Here is an 18,745-nt window from a genome sequence, read left to right on the forward strand (position 1 = left end):
CCTCCCAAGGATGGCCAGAAAAGTCGGGGCTCAGCACCCAGAACCGCCTTCCTTCCTCATCTGTCCCTGACCACTGAGATGTGCCACCCCTAACTTATCTCCTGTGACAGCCAGTGACAGCCACCTGGCCTGTGGTGCCGGGACAGCAGCGGGGCAGGCCATGCCCAGTGGACCCGCCCACGTTGTGTCCACACACCAAAGTGGGGTGATGGTGTGGGTGTGGCCCTTCTGGGCCCGACCTCCACAGGCTGGACCCCTTCAGGAGCTTGCCCCCCCCACACACACTTTGGAGACACATACCCTCAAGGACCAAAATGAAAGTGACGAGTCCTGGCTTGGCATCCCCATCACTTGCCACAGTAAGTGAGGGGGTCAGGGAGAGCGGGCTTCAAATTCGGGCTCCGGTGCCCACAAGCCCTACAAACTTGGGCATACAATTTCCCTGCTCTGAGCCTGTTTTCTCACCTCTGAAGTGGTCTTTCTAACACCAACCCCCTGAAAGGTCAATGCCTCTTTGGGGCTCTGCTCAGAACCTGGTGTGTATCACCTGGAGGCACCCCATCCCAGCGCAGTATCTCTCTGCCTCTTCCATCCTCTGCCTACATTTCCATTTTTCCTTCTATTCCTATGGACAGCTCCTTCCACGGTGTGGCAGATTGCATTATAGTTCAAAATTACTGACCACTCCTCCAGGGGGATTGTATGCCCAGTGACATCCTCGGAGTGCTTGACTACATGACCTGCTCTGGCCAATGGAATGTGAGCAGAAGTGATGCGCGTTGTTTCCAGGGAGAAAATTTCAGAGCAGGCGCACAGGTTCCCAGGTGTGTCTATTTCTGCCCCAAGGTGACATCATTCCAGATGGAGGCTCCTCTGTCAGCCGGGGCCCTAGAGTGAAGGGGACACGGAGCAGAGCTGCAGCCACCCTCCAAGGACAGGTGGCAACTGTAACACAAGCTCCGTTGTTGGAAGCCATGGACACCTGGGGGTCATATTTTTTTTTGTTTTGGGGGGGATTTTTTTGCGGTATGCGGGCCTCTCACTGTTGTGGCCTCTCCCGTCGCAGAGCACAGGCTCCAGACGCGCAGGCTCAGCGGCCATGACTCACGGGCCCAGCCGCTCTGCGGCATGTGGGATCTTCCCGGACCGGGGCACGAACCCGTGTCCCCTGCATCGGCAGGCGGACTCTCAACCACTGCGCCACCAGGGAAGCCCTGGGGGTCATATTTTGTCTGATACACATTGTAGCTCTTGGAAGTCTTTAAAGGAGTTCCCGAGACCTGACTTTTGTCTTCCACTGCTGCTAGGTGCAGTGGATAAATAACAGTTAAGATGTTAAGCTTCAGGGCTTGGCAGCTACTCAGTAGGTGCTCAATAAACAGTGGATGTGGTTGTGACTTGGCATCTCTGCACACAGACCAGACTGACGACCAGCTGAGCTGCAATCCTACTCTTCCTCTCGTGTGAGTTGTGCGAAGGTGCAGGCTTGGTGCCAGGCTCCAGCAACTTCTCCACTGAATTCGTGCCTGTGGTCTTCTCCGTCATCTCCTGGAGCCACTGCCTGCTCCCCTCCCCCACCCCGCCACCCACCTGCGAGAGCTGTGTGGACGGAGGCACCTTAGATGAGATTCCATTGTCCACCTGTCCCCCGGCCCAAGGTCAGGTTTATTAAGCTTGCTGCAGCAGGAGAGGATGCACACCAGAGGAACGCTGGGGCATCTCTCCCCACATCTCCTGTCATTTTTCTCCATTGACTGAGCCCACGTTAATCCCCTCTGCCGTTCCAGACCTCCCTCTCCTTTGCTATTTCACTTCTACCCCCTGCAATCAAATCTGGCCCAGGGGCCCATAGCACCCCCTTAGCACTGGCCTTGCTGTGCTGGTGGTCTTCTGAATTTGGGCTGAATTTGGGGCAACATTCCCCTCTCAGCACCCAGCACGTGGTAGGTAGACAGGAGGGGCTCGATAAAGCCTGGTTCTGCTCTGCTGAGTTGGTGGCCTGGTGGCTGGTGGGGCTGTGGAAGGACAGAGAGCTGGTCTCTGCAGACTAGGTCACTATGGTCCTACCAGGGATGCAGGTAGGAAGGCAAAGTGCCCCCCAACCCATGGCTGTTGGGCAGGGCCTGGCAGAGCTGGCAAGGAGCCATGTACCCCCAGGCCTGGGCTCCAGTTTCTCTCCCGATCTCCGCCTCCTTCTTGCCTACTCCACTCCCGGCAGCTGGGGACCCTGAGCAGACCAATTCTCTCTCAAAGGATGGGGTGTTGTGGTTGGGTCTGGTGCCTTCCCCACTGACCACTAAGGACCAGAGGTCAAGGATTTCAACAAAGGAATTCGCAAAAGCCATCTCTCTTTATTTTGTATTCCTGCCGTTCAACCAGTTTGCACAAGCTGAGGATGAGTGGATTTTGGAGGGGAAGGAGGAGTGTGTGGGCACAGACCCTCCCGGAAATAGTCTATGCACATTGCCGAGGCTGGTTAGACTTGAGAAGCGATTTAACAATAAACTCTACAGAATCAGAAATGTACAAAAGTGTCAAGGCAGCTGCTGGCTGGTTTCTTGCCTCCCCACGTGGGTCAGAGTTACACCCGTCAGTCCTGTGCAAAGGTCCTGGGGCTGGCCTGGGGGCACAGCCAGATTCCTCCCCAGGGGAGGAGCAGTCCTGCTCATGCAGCAGAAGTGTGTCAAGGGACAGGCACATGGGCGTATGCCCAGGTGCCCACACCCCCTCAGGTTCTGTGGCTTTTGAGCCTGTCTCTGCGTCCTGCCTTTATGTTCGCCCTTTGAAAGTGTTCATGCAGGTGTAGGTTCCTGAGAATTTGTGGATCTCCTCGAGGGCAGCCTGTGGGAGTATGCTGGTGGAGTGGGGAGGGAAAAGAGAAGATGGTTAGTGGGGAGACCAGTGGCCGGGTCACTGGTAGCCACACAAGGGGTGTAGTAAAATGATGGTTCCCATAAGCTCTCCCCACCCCTCTCTCCAACATACACCGGCTCCCCCGACAAGCCACCACTACCCACCCCTCCATGGAGGAAGGGCTTTCAGGTAAGTAGGTAAATAGCTATTTACAAGGTAAAGGGCGGGTGTTACCAATTTTCAAAGCCACACTCTTAGCATTTTAGGGCCCAAACGTATCTCAGAGACCAATTAACTCCAAATGCGACTTGTTCAACAAATATTTACTGTGTGGGGCTGAGGGGTTAGGCACTGGGTGTCACCTGCTCTTTTTTTCCCACGTGTTATTTATGAAAAAGCCACACCGTGCACGTGGTACAGTTGATGCCCAAATCTGTCCTCTCCGCCATCTCAAGATTCTCAGCCAAGTTTGTTCCACTGCATGGTGATGTCTTCCTATAGCTGGGACCTCAGGTGTTACTTCTCATCCTTTATGTCCCTCCAGATAGTAAAACACCTGCATATACCTTCAGACCTTGTTCTTTAGCATGACACAATTTCTTGCTTCTTGTAGGAAACTTCCCAGACTCACCCCTAGGCCTTTCCTGGGGCTCCGCATAGCTCTATGCTTCCCCAACAACCCCGGAGTTGTGCTTGCTGTTTACTTGTCAAGTCCATGGGTGCCTCTGTGGTAGATATTTCATCTCCGATCCCGGCACTTAGCACAGGGCCCAGTAGAGAGATGCCCTCTGTTCCTCTGTTGAATGAAATTGAAGGGCCCTGGCCCATTCTAGTTGCAACATGGGAAAGTCTCACTTCTGGCTGGAGCAATCTGGAAGGCTTCCTGAGGGTGGTGGCACTAGAGTTGAGCCTGTGAAGATTTCTCTTGGGGAAGGTGAAAGGAGGCGCGGTGCAGGGAATGGGGAGGGGCTGGCCTCTGCTTCTTGTGGGAAAGTAGTGGGGGACAGAACAAAAAATGTAGGCTGGGTGCTTACTGTGGAGAGCGCTGAGGTGCTCTAGACAAACTAGCTTTTTTCTAGAATGTCCCCAAAAGCTTCTAAGAAGCTCCCTGAGGTGGAAGATCAGCTCGGCTTTTGGTGAGGATCCAAGTCCCTGCTCTCCAAGGCTCACAGAGGCGGCCAAGTAGCATCTCAAAGCAACAGTCAGGATGGACTGAGGGAGGCTGAGGTGTGGCCTGAATGCCCGGAGTCCCCTACTCTGTGTCACTGAAAGGGACTGATGTGTCCCTGGGTCCTGAGGTTTCTTGCCTGCAGTTAGAGTAGCTCCTCAGATGCCCACTGTGTCCACAGCAGCCAGAGGGGAACCTGGTTTCCTGGGGGTTGACATCCGATAAAGGCACTGGGGTGCTTCACCTCCTGAAAAGGCCTTTCAGGTCAGAGGGGTTCAGTCAGCCGGGGGTTGGGGGCCCAGGGGAGCCAAGAGTCCACGGTCACTCGGGCTCCAGGGTCAAAGCTCTCTGTGCAGCATGAGAGGCCTATGAAAACAGTGTTTAGTGGGGCACCTGCAATGGCCCCTTCAGTGTGGGAGTGGGATGGGAATGGTTTGTTGCCCAGAGTCTGGAAAGTTCTAGGGAATGTGATGCTGGGCAAATTTTGGAGGAAGATGGTCTCCTCTGTAAAGCCTACCCGGCAAGGTGGTCTGCCCCGGTAAATCCCACCAGGGATGTTTCTGTGAATCCCGAGCCTTTGGCAACGAAATCCCTGTCTTCCCCATTAACTGATGTTCCTTTTAAAATTTTATTCTATTTTATTTTATTTTTGGCCGTGCCACACAGCATGCGGGATCCTAGTTCCCCAACCAGGGATTGAACCTGTGCCCCCTGCAGCTGAAGCGCAGAGCCTTAACCACTGGACCGCTAGTCTTCCCTATTAGATTGAACTTCCTGAAGGCTAGGGCCAAGATTTAGTCTCTAGAATAGCAGTTCTCAGAGTGTGGCCCAGGAACACCTGGGGGTACCTGAGATCTCTTCAGGGGTCTGTCTGCCAGGTCAAACTATTTTTATTATAATACTGAGACAGGTTTTGACTTTTTAAGTCTCATTCTCTCATGAGTGTACAGTTGAGTTTTCCAGAGGCTACATGACATGTGACATCAACAGATTAAAATCAGAAGCAGATATGAGCATCCATTTGTCTTCAATTAATTCAGATAATAAAGAGCTTTGCAAAAATATAAAATAATGCCATTCTTCTTACTACATTTCTTTTTTGGAAAATACATTTACTTTTCCCAAAAATATCATTTATGTTAACACTGAATGGATTTTTTCTTGCTATATATAAATGAATAAATGTATAAATCCCATAAAATATTTTCTCAGTTTTAATTTCTAATACATAGATACAACTCACAGAGATAAAAGCACTTTGGGTTCTTCAGTAATTTTTAAGATTGTAAAGTGTTCTTGAGACCAACAAGTTTGAGAGCCGCCACTCCTTAGTAAGGATAGTATATCCATGGCACACGTGCCACTGCTCTCACTTTCACGCCCACAGCAGGCAGGCATGACTAATCAATCACCGAGGTACTTTCTCTTGCCTGAGGCCTCTTCCCCACCAGGGTCCACAGGGAGAGGGGGAAATGGCCAGCATGAGCCTGACCCAGAGCTTCCTGCCCCACCCCATACCTTTTCAAGATAATGAGGGCGTGCATCGTCCACGGGAGGAGGAGGAGGGCCTGATTGAGCTGCACGGCTTCCACCGTCCTCCGGGCCACGGTCTCCGGCTTTAGGGGCGGGAAGAGGTTGGGGAACCTGCAGGCAGGAAGAGACAGTGTGGGTTTCCCCTGAGAAGCGAGCGCTTCTGCTGAAAACCCCTGTGGCTAACATGTCAGGGTCATCCCTTTGGCTTACTCCCGTGTGGGAGACTTGAGAGCTGTTTGGAACACTCTCCCTGCCGCCCGGGATGTGTCGGGAGTTCCTCTTCCTCTCACTCCTCCCAGCGAGTCTCCCCTTGAGGATTGAGGGCTTCTGGCCCACCCACCCACCTGGGACCCATTCTTAGAGCACGGCAGAGGGCTCCCCCAAACCTCACTCACATCCCGTCCGGCCCTGCTAAAGCCCTCCTGGGGCCCCTCGCTCTGCTTTCAGTCCTACCCACTCTGGGCCTCACCTTTCCTCCTTCTCACTCTGCCCCAGCGATCCTGGCCAACCCTGTCACTTAAGATCTTTCCCATCTCAGCTGTCCCATCAGCCTGGCTCCTTCCTCCCATCCACTCAGAGTGGCCTCTAATCTCGGCCCCCCTGATAATTGCCTTGACTAAATAGAGAACGGCCTTGCCTGTCTGCTTGTTTCCTGTGAATGGCCTGTCTCCCCCATCAGCCTGTGAGTTCCCCAAGGGCAGGAGTCTGGTGGGTCTTGCTCCCGGCTGTATGCCCTGTGTGCAGTGTCTGGGATATAGTACGTGCTCAATAAATGCTTGCTGAGTGGGTAGACACTGAACGATGTGGCATTCCCCTACCACTTGCTGGTTTACTCACTCATTCCCTAATTCATGGATATACTCACCGATTCATTCAAACATCTACAGGGCGTTTCCATGGGGTTGATAAATGAATGAATGGATGAGTAAGCAAACATCAGGGGGTTCTCATGCCTGTTCAGAGACATCTGACCTGAGACCCGTACAGGGATGATGCTCCCTTAGCACCAGGCCTGTGCTGAGTGATCTACAGGCATCATTTGCTCCAACTGCCAGAGAAGGAGGCCAAGGCTCTGGGGATGGTGGGGCCTGGGGATTCAAACCAGGCCCACAGGAGCGCCAGGCCCGGGCTCTGTCTCCCCTGTCCCTCGCTTGCTGCTTGTCCCACTGCTCCTGGGCCTATAGGTGCAGGACTGATGCCGCTGGCTCTGCCTTCAGTCCCACAAAGGGCTGGTGAGCTGCTCCAGCACCAGGAGGATTGAGGGTGATAAGTCACCTGGGGATGATGTCACCCTGAGCAAAACGCAACTCCTGGGCCCCCGGCACGGGCTTGGCTGCCTTCAGAGAGTCCACGGAGCTCGCCCCCAACCCTTGGCTTCCTTTGCCATCATGACGGGCTGCCAGGATGCCCACGACCCTGCAGTCTGGAAGGGCTGGCCTCAGGGTCCTGCGGAGATGGACGCGTGAGATGGCTCGTCACGCTGGAGCCCCACAGACACGGTGGACAGCGTGGGTTTCCAGCCCCCTCTTGGGCCGGTGCTGCTTCTGGGGGGACAGGAAGACAGGATGGACAGACCAAGCTCCGTGGGCTCAGGGGGCTCTTCCTGGTAAGATCCGTGCAGGAGAACCTGACAGAGGGGATGCCTCACACACGCCCGCTGGTGGGGCTTTCTCTTTTCCCTCCGTGGTGTGTGGGATGGGTACCCGGGGAACCGGCAGAGCTAGGATCTCCCACGGAGGCTGCACAAGCCCCTTGAAAGAGCATGCTCAGCCAATTTCTATCTGTGTCGTCTTGGGCAAGGACCTTTGCTTCTCAGAGCCTCACTTTCCTCATCTGAGAAACGGGGATAAGAGCTCTCGCAGGGTTGTGGAGGGTCAAACGCAGAAGCGTTTGTAAAGTGTCTGGTGGGGCTGGAACATAAAGATCAGTAAAGAGCAATTTACAAACAACAGCACCCACCTGTATGGCCACTCTTGCCAGAAAACCCATCAGTTTTGCCCTAAACATGTCTCCCACCCTCAATCCCGGGAAGCTGTTAAGCATGGAAGCTGCTAAGCATGGTTGGAGAGGAAGCCAATTCTTTCTTTCTTTCTTTCTTCCTTCCTTCCTTCCTTTCTTCCTTCTTTCTTTCTTTCCTTTCTTCCTTCCTTCCTTCCTTTCTTCCTTTCTTTCTTTCTTCCTTCCTTCCTTTCTTTCTTTCTCTTTCTTTCTTTCTTTCCTTCCTTCCTTTCTTTCTTTCTTTCCTTCTTTCTTTCTTTCCTTCTTCCTTCCTTTCTTTCTTCCTTCCTTCCTTCCTTCCTTCCTTCCTTCTTTCTTTCCTTTCTTCCTTTCTTCCTTCCTTCCTTCCTTTCTTCCTTTCTTTCTTTCTTTCTTTCTTTCTTCCTCCTTTCTTTCTTTCTTCCTTTCTTTCTTCCTTCCTTCCTTCCCTCTTTCCTTCCTTCCCTCCTTCCTTCCTTCCTTTCTTCCTTCCTTCCTTCCTTCCTTCCTTTCTTTCTTTCTTCCTTCCTTCCTTCCTTTCTTCCTTCCTCTTTCTTTCTTTCTTCCTCTTTCAAGAAATGGCAGTAGGTTAGGTACCAATCGACATTTTCCTGCCCTTCTCCCAAGCCCTCGGGGCTCACCTGCAATCCACAGGTAACTAACCCTCACCTAGTGCTTACTACTTGCCAGCTGGCTAGTTGATTCACACACAGGAGCTCATCTAGCCTGTGAGGCCAGGGTACCATTATCAATCCCTTCTTACAGACAAGGAAACGAGGCACAGGAAAGCGAAGTAATTTGCCCAAGGTCACAGGGAGCTGGGATTAGGCCCCCGCAGCCTGGGCCCGCATTCTGAGCCACTGTGGGAAAATGATCTGGGGAAGGCCTTGGGTTTCCTTCTTAAAGTGATGGAGAGGAAACTATGCCAGAAGGTGAAACAGGCACAGGGATGCAAGGTCTGTGAATGTCCTGCCCACTTCAGGGCACCTGATTAGAACCATGGGTCGCCACTGTGGCACTTCCATCCAATATGCATTGTTTAAGCACTTCCTGTATACCCAGATGAAAAGAAACCAAACCAAGACATCATGGGGGGAAAAAACCAACATGGAACATTAATAGTCATTAATCCAGCCTCCTCTAAATTCAGCATCTATGATAATTTGCATATAAGTCAGGTGTGAAATATATACATCTGTGATGACTGAAGTCTGCTAGGAAGATTTATAACTTATGCACTTATGAAGATGTTTATTGTTAGGAAAAATAATGAGAGCAGCAGTTCGTTACTGAGCATCTCACGTGCCCTGGGCTTCACACTAGATACGTTACATGTGTTATTTCTAATTCTCTCAATAATCCTATGAGGTTAGTATTATTTTCACTGTTTGACAGATGAGCAAAGTAAAGCTCAGAGTGGTAACAAAACTGGTTCAAGATTTCGTCACCATTCAGTAGCTGAGGTGTGATTCCAAACAGGGAGTTGTGTTTTTTCCTTAATTTTATTGAAGTATAGTTGATTTACAATATTGTGTGAATTTCTGCTGTACAGCTAAGTGACTCAGTTATACACACACACACACACACACACACACACACACACACACACACACACACATATATTCTTTTCCTTTACGGTTTATCACAGGATATTGAAGAGAGTTCCCTGTGCTGTACAGTAGGACCTTGTTTTTTATCCATCCTATATATAATAGTTTGCATCTGCTAATCCCAAACTACCTTTCCTACCCTCCCCTGCCCCGCCTCCCCCTTGGCAACCACACGTCTGTTCTCCATATCTATGTCTGCAAAACCAGGTGTTTTGATTCTTGATAGCAAAACCAGACTCAGTGATAATCACTAAGGTGTTCTGAGTGAGTCCCACCCGGATGCACTACACCACATGCCTTCCACTCTCTCAGGAAACCCTCACTGTGACACTTCCACGCTATCCTCATGTTTGGAAGAAGCTGATCCATATCATTTAGAAAGCAAAATTATCATTGTACGTTGCATTGCAAAAAACAAGGAAAATAGTTTTTGGATGATTCCACATTTTCACTTATCTATAATCTTATGCCCCTTCACGAGCGCACATCGTTATAGCACCATTTACTGGGCACTTACTATGTAGCACATACGGTGTTGCATGCTAGACCCCATTTTATCCCTATCACAGAACCCTAAGGGTAGACATTCCCATCATCCCATTCTACAGATTAGCATCAGAGGCAGGAGAGGGAACTAATCGGGCTCAAGGTCACACACACCCCAGGGGCCTGGCTCCAAAGCACAAGCTCTAAACCAGTGGTTCCCTTTCCCGTTGATTTAAGTGGCCTGGAGGAGGGGTGGGTGGGCTTCGGTATTTCTTTAAACTGTATAATTTGCATACAATAAAAGGCATAAATCTTGTATCCAGCATGATCAATTTTTACCTACGTAGCCCCCGCTCAAGTCAAGAAGAGAGAACATTTCTAAAAGCCTAGAAGGTTCCCTGGTGCTCTCTGCCAGGCTATGTCCCCACTCCTCTTGGGGTGGCCACTGTTCTGATTTCTATCACCTCGGTCCAGTTTTGCCTGTTGTAGAACTTCAGACAAATGGAATCATGCAGAATGTACTTTTACGTCTCTGGTTTCTTTCTCTCAACATTTGAGATTCATCCATATTGTTCACTTACCAATACCTGGTTCCCTTTATATAGCTGGGTAGTATTCCACTGCATGCATTTAGCATGGGAACTCTGTACAAGCCCCCTGACCTGAGAAGCAGGACCCTAAACCACTATAGAACCCCACTGCCCTGCAGAAGGAGAATCAGGTATGAGACAAAAAGCCAGAGATAAAGGGCTCTGGGTTATTTTAAGATTTTGGGTCTCTGTGTGTAACGAGTCTTTCCCCTGATCCGATCTTGGCTCGGAGGGACTTGGCTCGGAGAGGGGGTCCCCTGCCACTGACCTGACCCTCATGCCCTGGAACATCTCGGTACTGGTGTGGAAGGGCAGCACGGTGGTGGCACTGACGCCTGGACAGTCCAGCAGCCCCAGGGTCAGGCTCTCCATGAAGGCGAAGGCTGAGGCTTTGGACGTGCAGTAGTCGATGGCACCGGGGATGGCAGAGAGCGCCAGCACGGAGTTGAGACACACGATGTGGCCGTTCTGCAGCTCCAGCATCCGTGGCAAGAAGGCCTTGGTGGTCTAAAGTGGGTGGGGAGGTCAGCGTGCAGCAGCCACCGCTTCCAACAGCCCCTCTACCACCCCCTCAGGGAGAACAGACCAGCCTGTACACAACACACTACACCAGCGACCAGGCTTTCCTGGGATGGGAGGCGTGCGGGCCGAGGGCACTGAGCCCCACATTTCAGAAAGTCCAGATGCCTCCTGGGGCAGCCGGTCATTCGTCTTGTCCGGTCACCCTATCCTAGGACATCCCCCCTGGCCTGAGCCCAAGCCCTGGCGAGCCTCTCCCCGCTCCCCTACAGCTCCCAGGATCCCCGGAGGGAAGAAGCATGTCACTGACATGCCCAGGGCTGGCTCAGGCTCAGGATAAACTTACCCAGAACTGGCCCAGGGTGTTGACGTGCTGGGACTTGAGAAGGGCATCATCGTCACTGTCCATCAGGCTCTTCCCGTGGACCACGGCGGCGTTGTTCACCAGGATGGTGATGTCGCCCACCTGTGGGCAACAGGGGGTCGAGGGGCCGTTAGGGCGGGCAGCCCCAGTGGCCTGCACTTGGAGAGGAGGGACCTGATCTTGAGGTCCCTCTGAGCATCAATCTTGATTTGTAAGACGGGGCTCTCTGAGCATCAATCTTGATTTGTAAGACGGGGCTAATAACCATACCAGGGTCGTTCTGGGGATCACAAAGAATTTATGGCTGGGAATTCCCTGGCAGTCCAGTGGTTAGGACTTTGCACTTTCACTGCCGAGGGCCTGGGTTCGATCCCCGATCAGGGAACTAAGATCCTGCAAGCCGTGCAGTGTGGCAAAAAAAAAAACAGAAAAAAGAAATAATTTATGGCACATAATGTACCTGGCACAGAGCACATCTATAATAAATGAGGTTATTGTTACATAAAAATAGTTAACATTTACCATGTGTCAGATATCTAATGGTGGTTTCTGCTCTCTTGGAGCTCAGTGATGCATTCAGTCTAAATAGAAGGCTGGAGTCCGGGATTTTCCCAGAGGGCAATGGGACATCTGTCCCCCAGGGTCTAGGATAGAAACTCACAAGATCTAAACTTCCAAAGGGGACAACAGGTGATCAGTCCGCTTACGTAATCAACCTATGTCCTAGTCCCTGCCCCCTGCAACACACACACGCACATGCATGCACAACTTGGGCCAGCTTCGTAGGAAAGCCCTCCAAGATGCCCTGAAAATAGCCATTCTGCCATAGGCAAAGCTCTCTCCCAGGCCACGTGAGAATGTTCTCTTTGGCCAGCATTCCCCCGCAGTGTCTGGCAGAGCTGAGGCCGGCCCCTCGCAGGCTGCCCACCTTCTCCCGGACAGCTTTGGCCGTCTGGTACACCTCCTCCCGGTTGCCCACATCGCAGATGAAGTAGTGGCACTCGGTGCCCATCTGCCGAATCTCCTCCGTCGTCTCCTTCAGGCATTTCTCAGTCCGGCCCCACAGAACGATCTGGAAGGAGAGGATAGCAGTACTGAACATGTGGTCATTAAGGAAGCCATCGTGATTCAATGATTGCCATCAGAAATTCAGTATGTAATCTGCCCCAGGACTGGCCTCCCTGATTCCATTCAAAGAGAGTATGAAAAGTCACGATATGATTTGTTAAAGGGATATATATAGCCTACTCTGAAGGGAACCAAGAGTTTCTGAGCCAGTTCATGACCCATTGGTGGATGCGTGATTCACAAGTCTTTCTTACGTATTGCTTCCAGGAGGAGGTCTCCTGTCGGCCCAATTCCAATGATCCTACCTAGTTAAAAGTAGTAGCAGAGCTCTTTCTGTACAATGTTCCAGAATGCTCTGAACTAGAAACAAGCTGGCCTTCTCACCACTGAGGTCTAGAGCCCCACTGATGAACGGACTGCGAGGTTCTGACCGTGAGGTGCCTGGAGGCTGAGCAAAGCCTTCCCTTCCACCCAGCTGTGGTCTGGCAGAAGGAGGGCCGGGAAGACAGGCAGCTGGGCTCCTCTGGGGAAGGAAACACGACCTCACCCCACAGGTAATAAACACGGGACTCATTACACCAGGAAGTGACCCTGGCAGGACGAAGACATGAATCCTTAAAGGGGGTTGGACAAATTTATGAATGGCTGGCCATAAAAGGCCGGGCTAATTCTCAACCTTGACCCACAGGAGAATGACACTCCTTCCCATGGTACGTCGTGTGGTCCAGAGAGGCCCCTGTTGGTAAAAGAACCAGGGTCGGGTGACCGGGAACGAAGAATCCTGAGACCCAGCTGAATCAGCACAGAGGGAGAAAGGCTGGGGGCTGGAGAGAATCAGAGAAAGGAAGAGATAAAAGGCTCCTGGGGGATTAATCTAATGGGTTTCTATTTTTGTTTCCTCTCTTCCTTTAAAAAAGTATCAATGAAATTTCTCCTTAAAAAATAAAACCTAACACGGAACCCCATGTGTGAAACCAGTAAAAGGAACAAATTACACGTCCAACTCCATATTTTCTTACACTAAAAGCAACGAATGAGAGTAGAAGGGCTGAGCTGGGAAGGCAAACATTTTCAAGTGGGAGTGATGGATTAACTCCAGTCACGCCAGACCAGAATCTAACTGATTTCTGTACTTTGCTCTGGACTTGGTATGGAGAAAAGTCACGCAGATAAGTAGTTGTTGGTGATAACCGTTTATCAATTGTTTATCTTGAAATCTCAGAACTTTCACATAACCAAAAAAGGCACAAAATGGGTTAGCTGGTGGGACACACAAATGTGTCTGTCGGTGGCTCCCATGGATTTGACTTTTTTATTAGAGTTTTTAAAACTTTCAAAATATTTCTTAAAGGAAAATAAAAGTGTTCTTTCAACTCTTGAAACATCTCTGGGAAAGCCCAGTTTGAAAACCCCACCTTGTCCAACCAGTTTATTTATTTTAATTGAAGTCTTGAAATACAGGAAAGGCTTTACGAGGGAGAATTCCATCAGCCACCCTCCACGACCACAAAAGTCCTTCAAGAGCAAAAGGTCTGCAATTAGGCAGGCTCCAAGGGACACTTTCTTGTCTGTTGAACTAAAAACAGACTTAGAATGTGTCCCTCCAGGAGAGGCTGGAGAGATTCCCTTCACGGAGAAGACATAAACATCTGTTCAGGCATCTTCCACCATATCAGACCTCACTCTTGCCTGGTAGTCACTGTCATCCTAGTTTCCTTCCATCCTCCCTTGTCACCCCATCTGTCTGTCCATCCATCCATCCACTCATCCATCCATCCATCCACCCCACTCCATCATCCATCCATCTAATTTCTGAGTATGTCAGTCTGAGGTGAAGGAAATCCTTGGCCTCCTTTCTCATACCCTGGTCCCTGCCTAACCCCATCCCACCTCCATCTCATATAGGGAACAGGACCCTGGGGCTTGCAGGGTTTCCTAGGGCCTGGCTGAGGATGAGAGAGGTGCCTCCGGGACTCTGAGAACTTCTGGACAAGAGAAGGCAAGCTTAAAGTGGGGGTAGGGGCTTGTTGGAAGGTGCAGCGGTCCAGGTGCCTGGGAGCACAAGAAAACCAGCAGACAGGGAACAGGGAAGGCCAGCTCGGTCTGCATGGCTGGAAGGACAACCTGGAGAGGGAAACAGGGGCTAGGGTGAGGGAGGCGAAACGAAGGCTGTGCCCCACTGTCTTCCATGTATATAAACCCAGGTGGGACGCTGAGGTCTGGTCATGTCCTTTTGGGGGTCTGTTGAGGATGCCCCTGGTGGGCTGGGGGACTGGCCTCACGCTCTGTGCTCAGAGGCCCCACCTCTCCCCAGACACTGTGACGGGTTTGCTTTCTGTCCTCCTCACCCCACCCCTCTGAGCAGGGAGCTCCCGGGTCCTTGATCCTGCCTTGTTCATTTCATATCTCAGGGCCCAGCAATGCAAATGCTGTTTGTTGAGCGAATGAATGAAGGTTCATGGCCGTAGGTGGGACAGGATGGGAGGTGGTTAAATAGCCTCTGTGAGGCTGAGACGAGCCCAGTTTCCTCGACTGAGCCATTTAGGGTCCCAGAACCTTCAACACAGAGGCTGCTTAGACCAAGAGTCAGCGAGACCCGGACTTTCACCCAGAGCCTCAAAACCACCCAGGACTGAGCTGTGAGGTGAGGCCCAGGCCGGTGTGTGTGTGCCTCGGTGCACCTCTCTCTGTGCGTGTCTGAGTGAATGAGCCTCTCTCTGCACGCACGCGTGTGTGTGTCTCTCTGTGCGTGTCTGAGTGAATGAGCCTCTCTCTGCACGCACGCGTGTGTGTGTCTCTCTGTGCGTGTCTGAGTGAATGAGCCTCTCTCTGCACGCACGCGTGTGTGTGTCTCTCTGTGCGTGTCTGAGTGAATGAGCCTCTCTCTGCACGCACGCGTGTGTGTGTCTCTCTGTGCGTGTCTGAGTGAATGAGCCTCTCTCTGCACGCACGCGTGTGTGTGTCTCTCTGTGCGTGTCTGAGTGAATGAGCCTCTCTCTGCACGCACGCGTGTGTGTGTCTCTCTGTGCGTGTCTGAGTGAATGAGCCTCTCTCTGCACGCACGCGTGTGTGTGTCTCTCTGTGCGTGTCTGAGTGAATGAGCCTCTCTCTGCACGCACGCGTGTGTGTGTCTCTCTGTGCGTGTCTGAGTGAATGAGCCTCTCTCTGCACGCACGCGTGCGTGTGCAGCCTCTGCACTGCTGTGCATTTCTTCAGGCGAGTCCCTGGGGAGCCAGGCTGGGCATCTTCCCGTCTTAGGACCCAGGTGCGTCTCCATGGTGACAGGGAGGCCAGGGCTGGTCACCTTGATAGAGCCTTCCAGTAACTGAGCCACTGGGGGTGGGAGGTGAGGGAGAGCGCTGCGTGGAGGGATGGGGGCCCTTCCTGGCTAGGAGCCGCCCAGTTGGAGCTGCCACAGCCACTGTCCCTCCTCTTCCAGTGCCCTGCCCGGACCCCTCTGGTGACCCAGAGTCACCGACCAGGAACCTGGCAGGTACAGCTCAGAGGCTGGTCCGGGTGGCTTCTCACCAGAGTCACCTGGGGGTGACCCCGGACAGCTGACAGGAGTCCCACCCAGTGCCCAAATGAGGGTAAGGATGGGGTGGGCGGGAGGCAAGGGGCTGAGAGGAGCGTGGGGTAAGCAGCCTGGGGAGAGGGCAGATTTATGAGCCCTTGGAACCCAACATGGCCTCCTCTTAATCAACTCCCAGGACAGGGCTTAGCTGGGGAGGGTCAGCGGCCCCGGGATTTACGCTTAAGCCGAGTTTATAAAATAAGAGCTCAGGGGCACTCGACACCCCCTGGCCTCCCCTCCCCTCGGGGGGCAAATGGCGAGCTTCCGTCCCGGGGAGGAGGAGGGAAAGGGGGGTGAAGACCTCTGGCGTCCCAGGCCTCCCAGCAGAGGCACGGGGTCCCGCCCTCCTCTCCCTCGGAGCTGCCCTCGCAGCGAGCCTGAACCCCCGAGCAGCCCCCAAAGCTGAAGGCTATCACGATCCACTTTTTTTTTTTTTTGCGGTACGCGGGCCTCTCACTGTTGTGGCCTCTCCCATTGCGGAGCACAGGCTCCAGACGCGCAGGCTCAGCGGCCATGGCTCACGGGCCCAGCCGCTCCGCGGCATGTGGGATCTTCCCGGACCGGGGCACGAACTCGCATCCCCTGCATCGGCAGGCGGACTCTCAACCATTGCGCCACCAGGGAAGCCCACGATCCACGTTTTATGGCTGAGGACACTGGCTCAAAGGCACTGAGTTAACTCGTCCAAAGTCGCACTCAGTGGGTGGCGGGGGCAGAATTTGAACCCGGAGCCTTTGTCCTCCGCAGATGCACCCCTGAAACCCAAGGGACGGTGGGATTTTTCTGAGCATTGAGAATTCTGCTCCCGAATCCCCTGAGTCCTCACCCCAGTGTTTATTCCCACCCAGACCTCAGCTTCATGTCCCTCAACATCCACAACCCCTCGACAGGACCGCACAGACGGCCTGCAGCGGGCTGGGTGCTGTGCCTTTGCGGGATTTAACGGAGAGCAAAACAGACATGGTCTCTGCCTCAGGGAGACAGCGAAGGAATGAGAAAACAGCCGGACACAAACCGCTGTGAGTGGGATAAAGAATAAAAAGGGGAACGCTGTTGAAACTGGGGCATTTCTGTGGTCGCTGTATTATGCCCGTTGTATATCTAAGGAAACTGCAACTCAGAGAGGCTAAGCAACTTGTCTGAGGTCACACAGCAACCAAGGGGCAGAGGTGGGATTTGAACTGAGGTTTTTCACCATGATTCCCTCTCCCAGTAGGAGAAAAGCCATCTCCTCTCTTCATGGAGTCTTGTGAGGATGAAACATGCAAAAGCTGGCACCCACCTAGTGTTCAGCATCGGCTCTCTGTTATTATTTCCCACAGAGAGGAAGAGCTGAGAAAATCACAGCACAGCCCCTTGATATACCCTCTTCTGCAGCCACTAGAATGATAAGAGTTCACACCATGGAAAAATGGTCAGGAGAAAAGGGTGCAGCATTATCCATATGGGATAATCTCAGCTCTAAAAACGTAGTAAGTTGGTGGATGTCACCAGGCTACACAAGAACAGGGCTTGTCTTGGGTGGGATCATAGGTTTGCTTCTTTGTGCTTGTCTATACAGGAAAAATGCCTCTGAAAGACAAGTTCCATCATTTGTGATCTTAAAAAAGGAGGACAGAATAAAAGCTTTCCCACAGATCATTTCCAAAACAGGCCATTTTTCACACAAGTAACTCAGCACAGCTGGTCCAACCCTGGCTTGCTCCCCAGGTCCCTGGCATTGCCTCTTCAGGGCTCCCAGCCACTGTGAGGTGACTATCTGCCTGTCTCTCCCCACTGCTGAATGAATGCATGAGGGAGCTCACCGGGGCTCCAGAGTTCCCGGCTTACACTCACTCATTACGCACTGTAGTTGGCCCTGTGTGTGCTGTCTCACCACTTCACATCTACATACTGTCTCCTGGAGGGCAGGAACTAAATCTCACCCATCCTGGGTTCACTGTGACCCTACCTAGCGCCCAGCACAGACTGTTTTTCTCTGCTTTAAATGCCAAGGCTACTTGTGGACTCTTATTCATCCTGCAGAACCCTGCTTGAATGGCCCCGCAATTCTGAAGCTTCCCTGGCTCCTCCTTCCATCATCCCTACAACAATAACAACACCACTATATACTGGCTAACATTTATTGAACACTTTACATCCAAGTGTTTTCTCCTGTCATACTCACAATCCCACCAGTAGGTATGACTTCTCTCTCCATTCCACAGGTGAGGTGCAGACAGATGAAATGACTTACCCAAGGTTACACCGCTTATAAGCAGCCGCATCGTGTGACTCAGAACCCATGTTCCTGAGTGCCAACACTAGCCCTTGTTTGTCCCGCCACTAGTGCACAGATGTGAGTGTGCTGGGCCTATTTGTGAACAAGCTCCTCCACAGGCTCGGGAGGTCCTCCAGGGAGTCAGTCATCTCCTAACCTCAGCATCCAGCATGGGCCAGGTACAGAGTAAAAGCCAGTGAGCATTGTTTCATGGCACTGGTCCCAGGAGGCCTCGAGAAAAATCTGCTGATCAAAGAACAGTGAGCGCCTCTCCTCTACCTGGCCTTGCCTCCCTCACCCAGAGGGACTCACACAAATGCTTGGCCTTGGCGTTCATTGCTGGAGTTCAGCTGTGGCGCATGGTCCCACCAGGGACATGAGCTGGGTGGCCTCCGGGTGGGTCCCAGGAGGAGCATCTGTTTATAATTGGCAGCCCTGGAAAGATCTAAGACCCTGGGCAGGTCTTTGGCAGGCATGTCCCATGGGCTCCATGTTTTGGAGCAGAGCGGTGTTCAGCTGGCTTCTCAGAAGGAAGGAAAATACCCACCAGACCCCAAAGCACGGCAGGGTGGGGAGGGGTGGGAAAGTCACAATTTGGAGGGCACATAGATCTCCACGCCCAGCACCTCCAGCAGGAGGGTATGAATAAAAATCTATCCTGTGGCCAGATGAGAACAAGCAAACAGCAGAACCGAGCATGTGATACACAGCAGGTCGCCAGCAAGAAGGGGCTGAGCGGACAC

The 18,745-nt window shown here is 52.3% G+C and overlaps 1 protein-coding gene across 2 annotated transcripts in view; it reads right to left on the minus strand.

The window, feature by feature from the left end:
• Nucleotides 1-2,331: 2,331 nt before the first annotated feature.
• The window catches only part of DHRS3 (dehydrogenase/reductase 3), a 41,871-nt gene continuing 25,457 nt past the window's right edge, over nt 2,332-18,745 (minus strand). For both annotated transcript variants that reach the window (XM_065875554.1, XM_065875547.1), the window contains 5 exons: nt 12,029-12,172; nt 11,083-11,202; nt 10,486-10,724; nt 5,540-5,665; nt 2,332-2,854 (listed from right to left, as the gene is read on the minus strand). In XM_065875554.1, the coding sequence (XP_065731626.1) occupies nt 2,770-2,854; nt 5,540-5,665; nt 10,486-10,724; nt 11,083-11,202; nt 12,029-12,172 (714 nt within the window). In that variant the 3' untranslated portion in view covers nt 2,332-2,769. The remainder of the gene's footprint in view (nt 2,855-5,539; nt 5,666-10,485; nt 10,725-11,082; nt 11,203-12,028; nt 12,173-18,745) is intronic.

The sequence above is a fragment of the Phocoena phocoena genome, chromosome 1 (genome assembly GCF_963924675.1).
Source record: "Phocoena phocoena chromosome 1, mPhoPho1.1, whole genome shotgun sequence".
Lineage (NCBI taxonomy): Eukaryota > Metazoa > Chordata > Mammalia > Artiodactyla > Phocoenidae > Phocoena > Phocoena phocoena.